The sequence below is a fragment of the Vicugna pacos genome, chromosome 18, assembly GCF_048564905.1.
Source record: "Vicugna pacos chromosome 18, VicPac4, whole genome shotgun sequence".
NCBI lineage: Eukaryota > Metazoa > Chordata > Mammalia > Artiodactyla > Camelidae > Vicugna > Vicugna pacos.
Window position 1 is genome coordinate 11,537,870 of NC_133004.1, and position 15,538 is coordinate 11,553,407.

Here is a 15,538-nt window from a genome sequence, read left to right on the forward strand (position 1 = left end):
CAAATTAGGCTAATACATCATAAGCCTGAAATTAGAGTGTAATATGCCTGAATATAAGGTAAGGTTTTTAACTTCCTGAGGTCACTTATTAGAAAACAACACTGTCTCATATTTGAATCCTTTCCCAGTATTCCATATTATGAGATGCTCTTTTGTTTACTTAATATTGAACAAAAAAGTTCTTGAGGAAAACGCATTGGCTTAAAAATCAACTTCAATTGAAGCTAGTGTTAGGATGTTTACAGAAATGTCTTAATAGTATCAGGGGGGAAAAAGGGAGAAAAGAACCAACACATTAATTATTCCCAGGTAATAACCTTAAAATTGAAAGTGTTGGATGTTGTTACAAAGAAGACTTTTAAACACTGCTTTTAAAAAAGGAGTCAAACACTATTCTCTCAGAAAGAACACAAGTACCAGCAGTTGATTCTGGGGAAGTAACTGGGCAGCTAAGGGACAACAATCTTCACTGTGTACCCATTTGTACCCTCTTTACATTTTAAGCTGGTAAATGTGTTACCTACCCACCCCAACCCCCAAAAAAAGAAGAAAAAAAAGACTAAATTCTGTAACAGAAATTATAGCCTCATAAAATGTTACAATCACCACAAATCAAACATGAGTGATTAAGAGTACAACACTATAAGATACGCTAAAAACCAAAAACAGTCCCACTGTTTTGCAAATGGTACTTGTGGGTTAGATATAAAATCTTCAGTGTCAGATTGCGCATGTATTCAAAAACTACAGTAACTCAAACAAGAGAGGCAGAAATGAAGGTACGCTCTGGATTTCAGTGCTAGGTGGATGATGCAAAGGGGATCTACTGATGATAAAACACCACAAAGATTCACAGATAGAGTTTGGGTAGACAGTTTTATGAAATATGAGTGTGGATAAAGCAATCTTTCCCTGTTATTGCACTCCTTCATAATATATGGTTCCAATTATGTACCTGTAACTAAATTAGTAAATTTAAAATTTTACCATTTCATCTACCTCCCTAAAAGCTTCTAAGGGAAAGACTACTACATATTTGGGCTTACCTTATGTTCAGGCACACATATTCAAGAGAACATTCTTGCAAGAGAACATGGTAAGCTGCATCAAGTAAAATCACCACAAAGCATGACCTTTTGCCATACTTCCTTCCTCGGCTCTATGTGACCATTTTCTTAAGTAACTGTATATTATTGCAGTTTTATACCAGTTCAACTCTTATTCTTTTTTGAGGGCTATGATTTGAATATTATATCAGTCCAAGTAAACTGTGTAAATCTGAGCAATCCAGTCACATTTCAGTAAATGCAGTTACACTCTCTCCACCACTGCCTAAGGTAAAGCTAGGCTCCCAACCAGTTCTACAGCCATCACCAGCAAACTAGAGCCTCCGGAAGGCTTTGACAGCCCCTAGCTGAGTGTCGCTTTATAACAATCAAACCGGACAAGGGTTGTGCCTGATAAGCATCAGAGACAAGAATCAGATATCTTGTCTGAAAGGAGAACAAGCATAATCCAAAGACATGTGCTAAAGAACCGAGAGTAACAGCATAGTCTTTTATCCATTTTCCTGAATAAGATAAGGCCAATAATGAAAAGGATTAGGAAATACTTAGAACCCAGAAAAGATAAGTAACACGATACACAAGGAAATGTTCTGTAGGGAACCAGTTTTATTTCTTCCAGCTTTTAAAACTGAAATAACAAAATATGTATCTGTGGATGTAAGATTCACCAGAACCACAGAAAGCATGACAAATCCAATTGAAATCCTTCATTCTGCTCTTTTATTATGTGTGCTTCGTGTGTTTGTAAATTTTAATACTTTATTAGTTTTTACGTTTTAAGTATTAAAAAATTAGCGTATATCATCTAGCTCTATTCATTTTTGTGAAAAACTGACAGTATTGAGTTTTCTGGAGACTCTGGGATGCCTGTATAATCAATGAGAACTTCCTGAGCAGAAAACAAATGAACAGAAAATATTCATTTTGTGAACAAGTAGGAGCCAGTCAAAGACTGAGAATATGGCCGTATCCTATACCCATTAATACAAAAAATATTCAAACAAGAAATTCTTGCTTTCTCAGTCAGCATTAAGATAGCTCAAATTTTGCCAATTTTGAAATTAAGGTGCAACACACTGGAGATGGGGAACATGGGAGGAAAATCTTGTCAAATCCACAATCTATTTTCCCTGGAATCAGCACAGGAAGCTACTTCCCAAAGCCATCTAGTGTGAAATCTTCTGCTTGTGCTATGGTTGAACCTAAAGCTTATTTCCAAGGATAATGTTGCTACCAAAGATACTTACTGGAGAAATAATGAAAGAATTGGATGGAAAGTTAAATTCTGCCTGTTACTCAAAACTAGCAAGCACTCACTGAGGTTCTCACCTCTGTGACAGTCTGCCAAATGGAACTGACAAAAGCATTTCTACCAAAGAGGGATACACTTGGCCCCCAAAGAGGCACGTATTTAAATCAAAGTTCACACTGCACAGGCCGAAAAACTCACCATTCTTCCTTTCATTCAGAGGGGGCAGGTGCTGACTGGACTGCAAGGAGAGTTCCTGTAATTCGTGGGCAACGGCTTCACTTTGAGGACTTGGAGCAAGATGGGCTAAAGGTCCCAACTCATCCTCGGTGTCTAGTGCCCCTGTGTGATCCATTGTGTTCCAGCCACCAGCAACAGGGGATATGAGACACCTCGTAAGTGTGGCCTGTTGAAGAGACTGTCAAAAAAAAAAAAAAAAGAATGTGTAAATAGATGGGACATTTATGTTTCCTCTGAATTTTACCAAAGTATTAAAATGGGAACCCTGGGTTCTAGTTCAGTTTCACTGCTGTGTGGCAAGTGCCAATTCATTTACCCTCTCTGGATTTAGGTTCCTGGTCCAACACACAAGAATAATACACCTCCCATCTAAAAACGTGCTTACTAGGTAAATAAAAGTTTAAAGATATTTTATATACTTTTTTACACCATGGATCAAAGAAAGTTACAGTTATTGGTGTCATTACTTAAAAGATTTTAATGCATCCTAAAACGAGACGAAAGTCAATGAATGCCTGATGTAAACAAAAGAAGCAGTCTGACTTGAAAATTTACCTCAGCTCCTACAAATCAAACAACTTCATATTGTCACCGTTCACAGCAGCAAGCAGTGTTTCAGACGATGACTCTTCCACCAGCCTGGGCCTCAGGGAGAGCAGAGAACGGAACTCTCAGCCAACCCACCATGGAAAAACACTTCATGACAAAGACGAAGCTTTACTTTAAGCCACTGAGACTTGGGGTTGTTTATTACCACAGCATAACCTGGCCCATCCTGACTGCTACAGACATTGGTAACAGAAGTACCAAAGACACAGCAAAAATCCCAAGTACGTGACACTGGCTTAGGAGCTGAGCAGTGGGCAGTAAGAAAACTGTTACAGAAAGCTGAAAGCTAGAAGGACGGTGGTCCATATTATGCAATGGCAAAGCATCTGATATGCTGCCTGCTTAGTAGCATTCCATATCACAGTTTGCTTGTCCATTCACCTACTGGACACTTGAGATGTTTCCAGTTTTGACGATGACAAATAAAGATGCTAGGAACATTTTCATCCAAGTATTTATATGGATACATGCATTTACTTCTCTTGGATAAATACCTAGGAGTGAAATGACTGGATCACATGGCAGCTGTGTGTTTAAATTTTACAGAAACTAACTACTTTCCAAAGTGGCTGTGCCATTTTGCATTTTTACCAGCAGTGAAGGAGAATTCCAGTTGTTCTACATTTTTTGCCAACACTTGATAATGGTCAATTTTAAAAATTGTACTTATTTTAATGGGTGTGTAGTGGTATCTTGTAGTTTTAATTTGCATTTCCCTAATGATGTTGAGCATATTTTAATATGCTTATTTTCCACCTGCATATCTTCTTCGGTTAAGTCCCTGGGCCTCCCTATTCCCCAAGGCACAACAATATTGAAATTAGGCCAATTAATAACCCTACAATGTTCAAGTGAAAGGAAGAGTTGCATGTCTCTCACTTTAAATTAAAAGCTAGAAATGACTAAGCTTAGTGAGGAAGGCATGTCGAAAGCCAAGACAGCTGGAAAGCCAGGCCTCTTGTAGCAGTTAGCCTAGTCGTGAACGCAAAGGAAAAGCTCTTGAAAGAAATCAGAAGTGCTACTCCAGTGAACACACAGATGATAAGAAAGCGAAAATGCCTTACTGCTGACATGGAAAAAGTTTTAGTGGAATAGACAGAAGATCAAATCAGTCATAATATTTCCTTAAGCCAAAGACTTAACAAGACCCTTTCTTCAAATCTATGAAGGCTATGAGAGGTGAGGAAGTTGCAGAAGAAAAGTCTGAAGTTAGCAGAGGTTGGTCCATCAGATTTAAGGAAAGAAGTCATCTCCACAACGCAGAAGTGCAAGGTGAAGCAGCAAGTGCTGACGAAAAAGCTGCAACAACTTATCCAGAAGTTCTAGCTAAGATAGTTAATGAAGGCGGCTACCCTAAACAGCAGATTTTCAGTGTAGACAAAACAGCCTGACACTGGAAGGAGATGCCACCTAGGACTTTCATAGCTAGAGGGAGTAAGTTAGATGCCTGGCTTCAAAGACTCAAAGGGTGGGCTGATTCTCTTACTAGGGAGTAGTGCAGCTGCTGACTTTAAGTTGAAGCCAAAGCTCATTCACCATTCTGGAAATCCTAGAGCCCTTAAGAACTATGCTAAGTCCACTCTGCCTGGGCTCTATAAATGGAACAAGGCCTAGATGACAGCTCATCTGTTTACAACACAGTTCACTGAATATTTTAAGTCCACTGTTGAGACCTACTGCTCAGAAAGATTCCTTTCAAAATATTACTGCTCACTGACAATGCACCTGGTCACCTCAGAGGTCTGACGGAGAGAGGTATACTGTAAGATTCCTGTTGTTTACATGCCTGCTAACACAACATCCATCTGCAGGCCATGGGTCAAGAAGTGATTTCAACTTCCAAGTCTTATTATTTAGGAAATAACATTTCAAAGGGATATCCCATAGACAGTGATTCTTCCAGTGGGTCTGGGCAAAGTATTATCGAAAACCTTCTGGAAAAGAATTCACCATTCTGGATGCCATTAAGAACATTTGTGATTCACAAGAAGAGGTCAAAAATCGACAGCAAAAGGAATGTGGAAGAAGCTGATTCCAACTCTCCTGGATGACTTTGAGGGGCTCAAGACTTCAACAGAGGAAGTAACTGCAGATGTGGTGCAACGACAGAACTAGAATTAGAAGTAGAGCCTGAAGATGCGAATTTGCTGCAATTTCATGATCAAAGGAGTTGCTTCTTTTGAATGGTTTCTTGAGATGGAATCTAATCCTGGTAACGGTGTTGTAAAAATTGTTGAAATGACAACAAAAATCTAGAATATGACATAAACTTAGTTGATAAAGCAGTGGCAGGGTTTCAGATTGGATTGGATCCAATTTTGAAAGAAGTTCTGCTGTGGGTAAAATGCTATCAAACAGCATTGTATGCTACAAAGAAATCATTTGTGAAAGGAAGAGTCATTCAATGCATCAAACTCGAATGTTGTCTTATTTTAAGAAATTGCCACAGCCACCCAACCTTCAGCAACCACCACCTGATCAGTCAACAACCACCAACATCGAGGCAAGACCATCCCCCAGTAAAAAAGATCATGATTCCCTGAAGACTCACATGATAGTCAGCATTTTTTAGCAGTATTTTTAATGAAGGTATACAAATTTTTCTCAGAAGTAATGCTATTGCACACTTAACAGACTACAGTACAATGCAAACATAACTTTTATATGCACTGGGAAACCAAAATATTCGTGTGACTTGCTTTATTGTGATATTTGCTTTACTGCAGTGGTCTGGAACCAAATCTGCAATATCTTCGAGGTATGCCTGTATTTTCTCCCAGTCTATGGCTTATCTTTTTATGTTCTTAATAGTATTTTGTAAACAGCACATGTTTTTAATTTGATAGAGTTCAGTTTATCAATTTTTTGTTTTACGAATTGTGTTTTTGTTGTAGGTAAGACATTTTTGATTAATCCAAGGTCACAATGATGATCTCCTATGTTTTCTTTGATATTTTATAGTTTAATGTTTTACATCTAAATCTATAATCCACTTTGAGTTAATTTTTATATCTGCTATGAGATATTAATCAAAGTCTTTTGCTTTTCGTTTTTGGCATAAAGATATCTGACTGTTCCAGCACCATTTGTTGAAAAGGTTATCTTTACTCTACTAAATTGCCTTTGCACCTTTGTTGCCAGCCAACTGACCATGTATATATGGATCTACTTCTTTACTCTTTATGTAGTTCTCAGAAAGGAGAGAGTCACAAAGGAGGAGCCTTTAAATTCAGTGTATAAACTCTGCCCAATATTCTGGCTGACCCCAAAATTATGCACATGCAGGACAGACTTCCAACAGCCCAGTTAAGGCAAAAAACAGAAATGAGATTTTAGCTGCTGCTCACTATTGGAAAGACAGAATTTGCGAAGTGAGTTCAGCAAAGTTAACTGCCTACTAAAATATCTCAAGAGAATCCAGAGTCTCTATAACTGTTCATCCAGAATTTCATATCCAACAAAAAGCCCCTTTAATAATGAAGACAAAATTGGCATCAGTAGACATACATGACTAGAAACACTAAAAGAATTTCTTCAGGCTGAAGGGAAGTGATACCACATAGAAATTTGGATCTTAGGAATGAAAAGCATCAGAAATGGTAAACATGTAGATAAATACTAAGGACCAGTTTTCTCACTTGGTTTCTTTAATATTATTATTCTAAGTAAAGATTTTAACACTGTGTTAGGTAGTTTATAATGTATGCGGACATAATATATACGACAATTATAGCATAAAGGATGGGGGAGGGGTAACTGTATTATAACGTTCTTATATTTCTACATATTATAGAGAATTTGTACAACTTTAACTTGAAATAGATTGAGAAGTTAAGGTATAATAATTCCCAGAACAACCATTTTCAAAAAAGCAAATACTTTCAGCTAAAAAGCCAACAGGGATATTAAAAAGGAATTCTAAAAATATTCAAGTAAACTAAAAAGAAGGACTAGAGAAACAAAAGAAGAGATGTGACAAACAAAAGAAATATAGTAAAATAGTAGACCTAAAGCCAACCCTATCTATAGTATTAAATGTAAATGGACTAAACACTATGATTAAAAGAAAGAGATTGACAGAATGGATTTTTAAAAATCTAAAAATGTATGCCTAAAAGTGACATACTTCAAATATGAAGACATAACAGGATGGAAGTAAATGGATAGAAAAAGACAGGTCACACAAGATGCACAGGAAGGCTGCAACAACTACATTAACATCAACTCAAGTAGACCTCAAAAGGAAGGGTTAGGTATGTGAATCTGCATGCAAAATGACTTATTTCGGCATGAATTTTCATTTCAAATTATTTATTCATAGAACATAAAATCTGTAACAGCAAGTTGATTCTAAGAAACAAGTACTATAATGCCCTTATAATGGCAAGATGTGTTAACTCTGAAAACATTAGTGCTAATGATTTGGAAGATCCTTTAGGCATAAGATTTTAAAATATTTTCATGCAATGTTACCTGCTCTTCATATTGAAGAATTTTTTCAACCTGTTATTCCTTGACATTATGCTCACCTTAAACTCCCACACATCCCTCCAAATTAAGAAAATTATAAGCTAAGAAAGTCTTTACAAAATGTAGCAAAAAGAGAATAAGTGTTTAAAACAATTTAACTTAATTTTCATGAGCATTTTTGATGGAGTGTAGACTCTTTCTGTTCCGAAATTCTACTACCAAATTTGCAAGCTGTCACCTAATATCTGCTTAAATGTTTGATAATTTTCTTTTGAAACTGAAATCCAACATCAAACATAAAGGAACACTCTGTCCAATAGTCTATAATTGAGATGTTAAAGAAATGGCATTCAAACAAATTCTTTCATTGGGTCATAATCTAGTTATGAAAGTAAAACAATCATTTAGCTTTAATAAGAAAAACTGTGATAAAATATTAATTTGTCTTATACTGACAGAATGAATGAATATGGGGCTAATATCTGACACATCCCAATAACATAACTTCATTCCAAAATGAAATTAATCCAACATTTATCCAGCACGAGGTCAAAGCACAGTACCATATTAGTAAGATCAACCTGGGATATGGCTTCTGCTCTCAAAAAACAAACCGCTTCGTTGTCAGATACTACACCAGAGACAGAAAAAACAGTACAGGAAAAAACAAGAGGCATCACACTTTTTATTTGTTGATCTACTGATTTACTCATATCTTTTTTTCTGAATAAAGTCAAGATAACACCAATAATGATCCTATATTTCAAAAGATGCTGGGATATTGGGCTAAGGTAGTCTCAAATCAACACTAATATTTGTTTTGAACCAAGTGCAGTCCAAAGCCAAACTTCTTTCCACTGTACCTTACTGTGCGTAATGACTAATCCATATGAAATATTAGTAAAGTAGTATATAATCACTACTACATAAAGGAGATGCTAAGTAGTAGATGAGTTCCAAGAATATCAATATCAAATTTCATAAGTTAATACATAATCAGCCAAATGCAGAGGTAGAATATCCAAACATATTCAACAAAAAATGTTTTAGCAACAGCAAGACTATTGTCCCTACCTTTTAAAGCTCCCCTGAATTACAAACATTAGGAAAACCCCTGGCTAACAGCCAGTAAAAATAAATTTCTAAATTCAAAAACAAGATAAAACTTGGATCAAGAAGTTCAAAGACAGAGTTGACCACACACAAAAAGTAATTCTCTGCATTAGAAGAGTGTTTACTATTAAGTCCTATGATCAAACAAACTGAAAATATCATATCAAATGCACTTTTGAGAAACAGAATTTTGTGTCACTGGGTTGGGTAAATTAGTGATATTAACCCTGGGTTATTTTATGTTATTAGTTCTTCCTTCAAATACTTCCTTTTGCTCCCTTATTTTTTTCTAATTTAATTCCTGTTTTGATTACTTGAATGCGCTTATATTTTAAAAGACTTAAGTTCGTAGAATAACAGAACATTTTCGCTGAAAGGTATCTTAGAATCTATGTCTAGTATAAGTGCTCCTCAGCCCCCCTCACAATATGATAATCATTTAAAGGACTTAAAAAAAAAAACCCGAATGGGTGGGGGTAGAGGGAAGGCTCTCCAGAAACTCTGATACAATTGTTTTGGATAAAGTGATTCTAATGTGTAGCCAGTGTTGACAATCAATGATCAAATGGATCTTACAGAGAGAATAAATCATTTGCCCAATGAGTGGAAAGAGACGTCAGAAGAAAATTACTACATGTGTGAAAAAAAATAGAATATAAGTAGGTACAAAGTACTATGGAAGCCAAAAGAATTAAATGTCTAATTGCATTTGGGTAAGTTAGGAAAGTCTCCCAGAATGAACAGAAATTTGCAGGCACAGAAGTTTTTCTTATCAGTAAAAGTACAGTGGAATGAACAGCTATGGCCTAATAGCTGATGGGGGTCAGTGTAGAAAGAGCACGACATGGCGAAGACAGGGCATAGTGAATTAAAGCACAACTGTGAAGAAATCTGGATTCCAAGAAACAGTGATACGAACAGATTTGTATTTCTGAAGGATCATTCTGGCAGAGGTATATTACTGATAAGTCTCAGGATGAATAGCCTATGTTGGGGAGTATGTGGAGAAAAGGGAATTCTCGTACTGTTGGCGGGAATGTAAATTGGTGCAGCCACTGTGGAAAACAGTATAGATGTTTCTCAAAAAAACTAAAAATAGAACTTCCATATAATCCAGCAATTCCACGTCTGGGTATATATCCAAAGAAAACGAAAACACTAATTTGCAAAGATACATGCACCTCAATGTTCACAGCACTGTTACTTACAATAGCCAAGATATGGAAGCAACCTAAGTGTCTATCAACAGACAAATGGATAAAGAAGATGTGATGTGTATGTACACACACACACACACACACACACACACACACACAATGGAATTCTACTCAGCCACAAAAAAGAGTGAAAGTTTTCCATTTGCAACAACATAGAAGGACATGGAGGGTATTATGCTTTGTGAAAAAAGTCAGAGAAAGACAAACACTGTATGTTATCATTTATAAGTGGAATCTAAAAAATAAAAGTCAATATAGCAAAACAGAAACAGACTTGCAGATACAGAGAACAAACTAGGGGCTATCAGTGGGGAGAAGGAAGGGGGAGGGGCAAGATAGGGGGTGGAGATTAAGAGGTACAAACTACTATGTATAAATAAATAAGCAAAAGAATAAAAAATTTAAAAATTTAAAAACAACAAACAACAGGGATATATTGTACAGTACAGGGAATATAGCCAATATTTTATAATAACTGTAAATGGAGTATCATCTATAAAAAATCTGAATCACTATGTTGTATACCTGAAACTAATATAATATTGTAAATCAACTATACCTCAATAAAAAAAATAAAATAAAATAAAATATGGCTACTGATTAGCCCAAGATGTTAAAAAAAAAAAAAACTCATGCTGAAAAGCTGATGGACTAAGTTATAGCAGAGATGCAGAAAGGGGAATTAAATTCAAATAATATTAATAATATTTAAGAGACAAAGTTTCAAGGCTTAATGACTGGCTCATTTGAAAGGTAAAGGATTATCAAGAATGGAGGGTGGCTGAGGTTTCTAGTTTGGGGCAGCTGGAAAAGCTGGTCGGCAGGAATGAGTAGTGGGAAATCACCGGCCCCTAGGAGGGAACTCTGAAAAAAGGGTGTGGCAACAAGACAGCTATTTGATTTGAGACAAATCACTTAACCTCTCAGGGATCTGGTTTCCTAACTCAAAAAATAGGAAATGACAAATGAAAAGAAGAAAAGGGAAGAACATTCCTACTCAGTTTGGCACTAAGTATACGCTATGCTTTCTTTAACCTCGTCCTAATGACCTCTCTGTGGCTAAGTATTCCTCTGACTTTACAGATAAGAAAACCAGGGCTTGGAAAGATCAAACAAAATTGAAAGATTAGCATCAAAGCCAAGATTCCAACTTTAGCGCCCATATTCCTTGTACTGTTAACACAACACTTATGTGCCAAAACACAAGTAAGTTGGTGCAAATAAGCAGAAGAGACAGGAGGAGGAGGAGGGAGGAGGAGGTGGTACGGAAGAGGGAGATGAAGATGTGAAAGGCCCATCTGCACAACTCTTCACAAACAGAAGGACCGTCCAGAGCAGCAGGCGCTGTGCCAGGCACTGGGGTTCCACAACGACTCATTCATAACCCCTGTGCCTCCTGGAGGTCAAGGCCTTGTAAACCAGGCAACGACGACACAACATTAGTGAGTAACAGGAGTGAGCAGAACACACCTGCTTCACGGCACATGAAGGAAACACTCTCCTCTTATTGTTCCACTTTAGCAGACACTGAGCGTGTTGCTGGAATTAAACTCCAGACCGGAAGAAAATGAAATCTAAAGCTGTGGATGTACTGCACATAAACAGGACGTGTTTTTGACATCAGGTTATAATTCTTTCAAATAAATGACTTCTAAGTAGGGCTTTTATCTGTAGCAGTTGGATTTTTATGTTAGCCATCAAGTACACAGCAAAAATGTACTCCAAATGTACCAAATACTGACAATGCACAGAAACAGTTACATAACCACGCTCTATGCTTTAAGTGGCTGTTACAACTCTAAAAACACCAATGTGATGATTTATTTTTTTAACTTCTTTACTGCAGACTCGTTTCAAATGAACATAACATGGAGCAAAATGTAAACTTAACACTCTCCAAAGTGATGCATTCTAAAGGGCTGTAACTAACATTTAAGTAGAGTGTTTCTGAAATATTCATTACAAAACACCTATAAATAAAAACTTGAATTAGCAAAAGTTTAAAACACATATGGCTCTTAAAGTACTATATAAAAAGACCTAAGGAACTAAAAAATTTTATTTGTTCTCGAAGTAAAATAGCAAAAACCCAAGTTTAGCTTGAACAATTGCACTTTCCAAGCTTATTCAAAATGAATGATTCTCAAAGAATAAGGATTGGAGGATTAATTTTAAGCTGAGTTGATTTCCATATTTATCAAATACTGGGTTAAAAACAAACTCTAATTTTGCTGAACCATCGATTAGCATTTCGTTTAAATGCTAAGAAGTAAATATCTGTAAACAGATTAAACAAGTGTTTTATTAAACAGCTAAAAAAATACTGTACGCCTATTTTTAAGTTCTCAAGGCAGGGAGAAGGGAAGCGGAAAAGAGAAAAACAGAAAAAGGGGAAGAGAGAGAGGGCCACTAGAAGGAGGGCAGTCTCTTCTTGCTGTTTTCTAGCTCTTTACTCTTCTTGACATTAGAAATCAGCAGAATTTCAGCTTAAACGAAGGTATTAAACAAAGTATCGTAAACTACACCCAAAAAAATTTAATTTACTTGTCCAAGATATCTCGTTAAGTAGCAGAGCTGGGACCATGAGTCCTCTTCTGCACAAGTCCTCCCAATTTATAATCCAGTTCTTGATACTTAATTAACCGGAGGAGAAACCCTCTTGTCTGAAGGAACCATGCCAGGTAGTTGGTAAATTGAAAAACTCAGTTAATAGAGGAATCATTAAAACTGATACACAAAAATCTTAAGATGTTTTCTTTTACGTAAATGTCCATTTGTTTGCCAGTCTTCCAAACGAGGCCTTCTCTTTGCAGATGTGTTAGCAGTCTGGAATAAACCATCACTGTCCATGATTTCTAGTTTCTATTCCTTTAAATTTAGTAGAACAAAAAGTTAAAGGGTTTGAGCACAGAATGTGTCTTTATTTTTACAATCTTGAACCCAATTTTTTAAGTTTCTCGCCCACATCTGATTCAATAGTATTAAGTAACATGACTTTGTGGTTTCAACATTTAACATTTTTGCATTCCTATTTCATCAGTTTATATAATATTTAGTTAAATTACATAATTATGACTAGTACGACTAGTGGCATAAACATATTTAGGAATAAACACAGCTGACTTTGGTTAGCACACAACTTAATTAGTTAGAACAGAAATGCATCACCAGACTTCAGCGTCATCTCCCAGCCATGCCCATTCAGTACATCCTAGGACAAAGAGGTTGAAGAAGGTTGGCAATCCCACAAACCGAACAAGCAGAGGACAGATAAGAAAGTTCTACCACAAAACATTTTAAAACTGATGTTGATGCCAAGGGCATCTTAAATTAGAAACTTGGGCCTTTTTAAATTTTCTGGAGTCTCTTAACACAAATTACTTCTTAGATATTATTCCACTACTGTCAAACTTTATGCAAAATGTGTTAACACTGTACTCTGAGGCAACAGTTTACAGTACATATCAAATAAAAGTTCGTATTCAGAGTTACATAACAGCACTCTGGCACATAGTACAATTATACGTAAGTCGCTAATGCCATTAGTTAAATATGAAATAATTTATTCTCATTGCATCACAGTCCTTTCAAAATACTTGTGAATTCTCTCCATTAAACACATTTTGGTATAGATCATAAAACAGCAATTTCAATCAGCTGTGAAAATTTCATTAGTTTTACAGTAGGTAAGTGTTTTTATGTTGTTGTTGAGATATAGTACATATACTATAAAATTCACCAATTTAATGTGTACAATTCAGTGATTTTTAGTAGAGTCACAAGATATGCAGCCATCATTATCTAACTCCAGGACATTTTCATCATATCTAAAAGAAATCTCACTCCATTTCTTCCTGTTCCCCTCTCCCTTCAGGCCCATGTGCCACTAATCCCCCTTCTGTCCCTATGGATTTGTCTATTCTAGACATTTCACATCAACAGTTTTACTTCCTCTCTAACCTGGGTGCCTTTCAGTCTTCACTTGCCGAGTTTCCCTGGGTAGGCAGTGCACAGTGCTGAATCTTCCCTTGTTCCTAACCCAAGTGGGAACACTTTCAGTCTGTCCCCCTGAGGATGATGCTAGTGGTGGTGTTCTGCAGATGCCCCCATCAGGCTGGGAAAGTTCTCTTATTCCTCGTGTGTTGGGTGTTTTTGTCATGAAAGGGTACTGGATTTCTGTCAAATGCTTTTTCTGTAATTACTGAGATAATTCTGGGTTTTCCTCCCTTTATTCCTCTAATATAGTGTATTGCATTAGTTAAATTTTAGATGTTAAACTAATTTTGTATTCCCGTGATAAATCCCACCTGGTCATGGTATATAATCCTTTTTATATGTTGCTGGATTTGGTTTGCTAGTATTTTGTTGAAGACTTTTACATTATAGTTATAAGGAATATAGTTTTAACTTTCTTTTCATGCGCTCTCTGTCTGGTTTTGGTATCAGTGTAATGCTGGCCTCAAAGAATGAGTTAAATGTTTCCTTCTATTTTTTGGAAGAGTTTATGAAGAAATGCAGTTAATTCTTTAAACCAGTGAAGCCATCTGGTTCTGGGCTTTTCTTTTGGGGAAGTTGTATGATTACTAATTCAATTTCATCTGCTATAGGTCTATTCAGATTTTCTAATTCTTTTTTATTATGATTATTGAAGTATAGTCAGTTTACAAGGTTGTGTCAGTTTCCGGTGTATAGCATTAATAGTTCAGTCATACACATGCATACATAGATATGTTCGTTTTCATATTCCTTTTCATTACAGGTTACAAGATACTGAATAAGTTCCCTGTGCTATACAGTAGGACCTTGTTGTTTATCTATTTTATAGTAGTTAGTATCTGCAAATCTCGAACTCTCAATGTATCCCTTCCCACCCCCTCCCCCTTGGTAACCATAAGTTTGTTTTCTATGTCTGTGAGTCTGTTTCTGTTTTGTAAGTAAGTTTGTCTTTTTTTTTTTTTAAGATTCCACATATAAGTGATATCATATGGTATTTTTCTTTCTCTTTCTGGCTTACTTCATTTAGAATGACAATCTCCAGGTCCACCCACACTGCTGCAAATAGCATTATTCTTTTTATGACTGAGTAGTATTCCGTTGTATAACTAAATCACAATTTCTTTATCTAGTCATCTGTCGATGGACATTTAGGTCGTTTCCATGTCTTGGCTATTGTAAATAGTGCTGCTGTGAACACTGGGATGCATGTATCTTTTCAAATTAAAGTTCCCTCTAGATATATGCCCAGGAGTAGGATTGCTGGATCATATGGTCTAATTCTTCTTGAGTCATCTTGGTAGTTTGTATTTTTCTGGAAATTTGTCTGTTTCATCTGGGTTATCTAATTTGTTGATATGCAACTGTTCATACTATTTCCTTAAAATTATTCTTACTTCTGTAAGGTCAATAGTAATGTCCCCACTTTCATTCTGATTTTAGTAACTTGAGTCTTTTTTCTTTTTTTCTTAGTCTAACTAAAGGTTTGTCCTTTCAAAAAAATCAATTCAAAGAGCCAACTTTAGGTTTCACTGATTTTTCTCTAATGTTTATCTATTTCTCTATTATTTATTTCTGCT

General features: G+C 36.1%; 1 protein-coding gene across 5 annotated transcripts in view; it reads right to left on the reverse strand.

Moving 5' to 3' along the window:
- MRTFB (myocardin related transcription factor B) overlaps positions 1-15,538 on the reverse strand; it is a 252,576-nt gene that overhangs the window by 116,096 nt on the left and 120,942 nt on the right. For all 5 annotated transcript variants that reach the window (XM_072942165.1, XM_072942164.1, XM_072942166.1 and 2 more), the window contains one exon: positions 2,518-2,734. In XM_072942165.1, coding sequence (XP_072798266.1) covers positions 2,518-2,671 — 154 coding nt within the window. In that variant the 5' untranslated portion in view covers positions 2,672-2,734. The remainder of the gene's footprint in view (positions 1-2,517; positions 2,735-15,538) is intronic.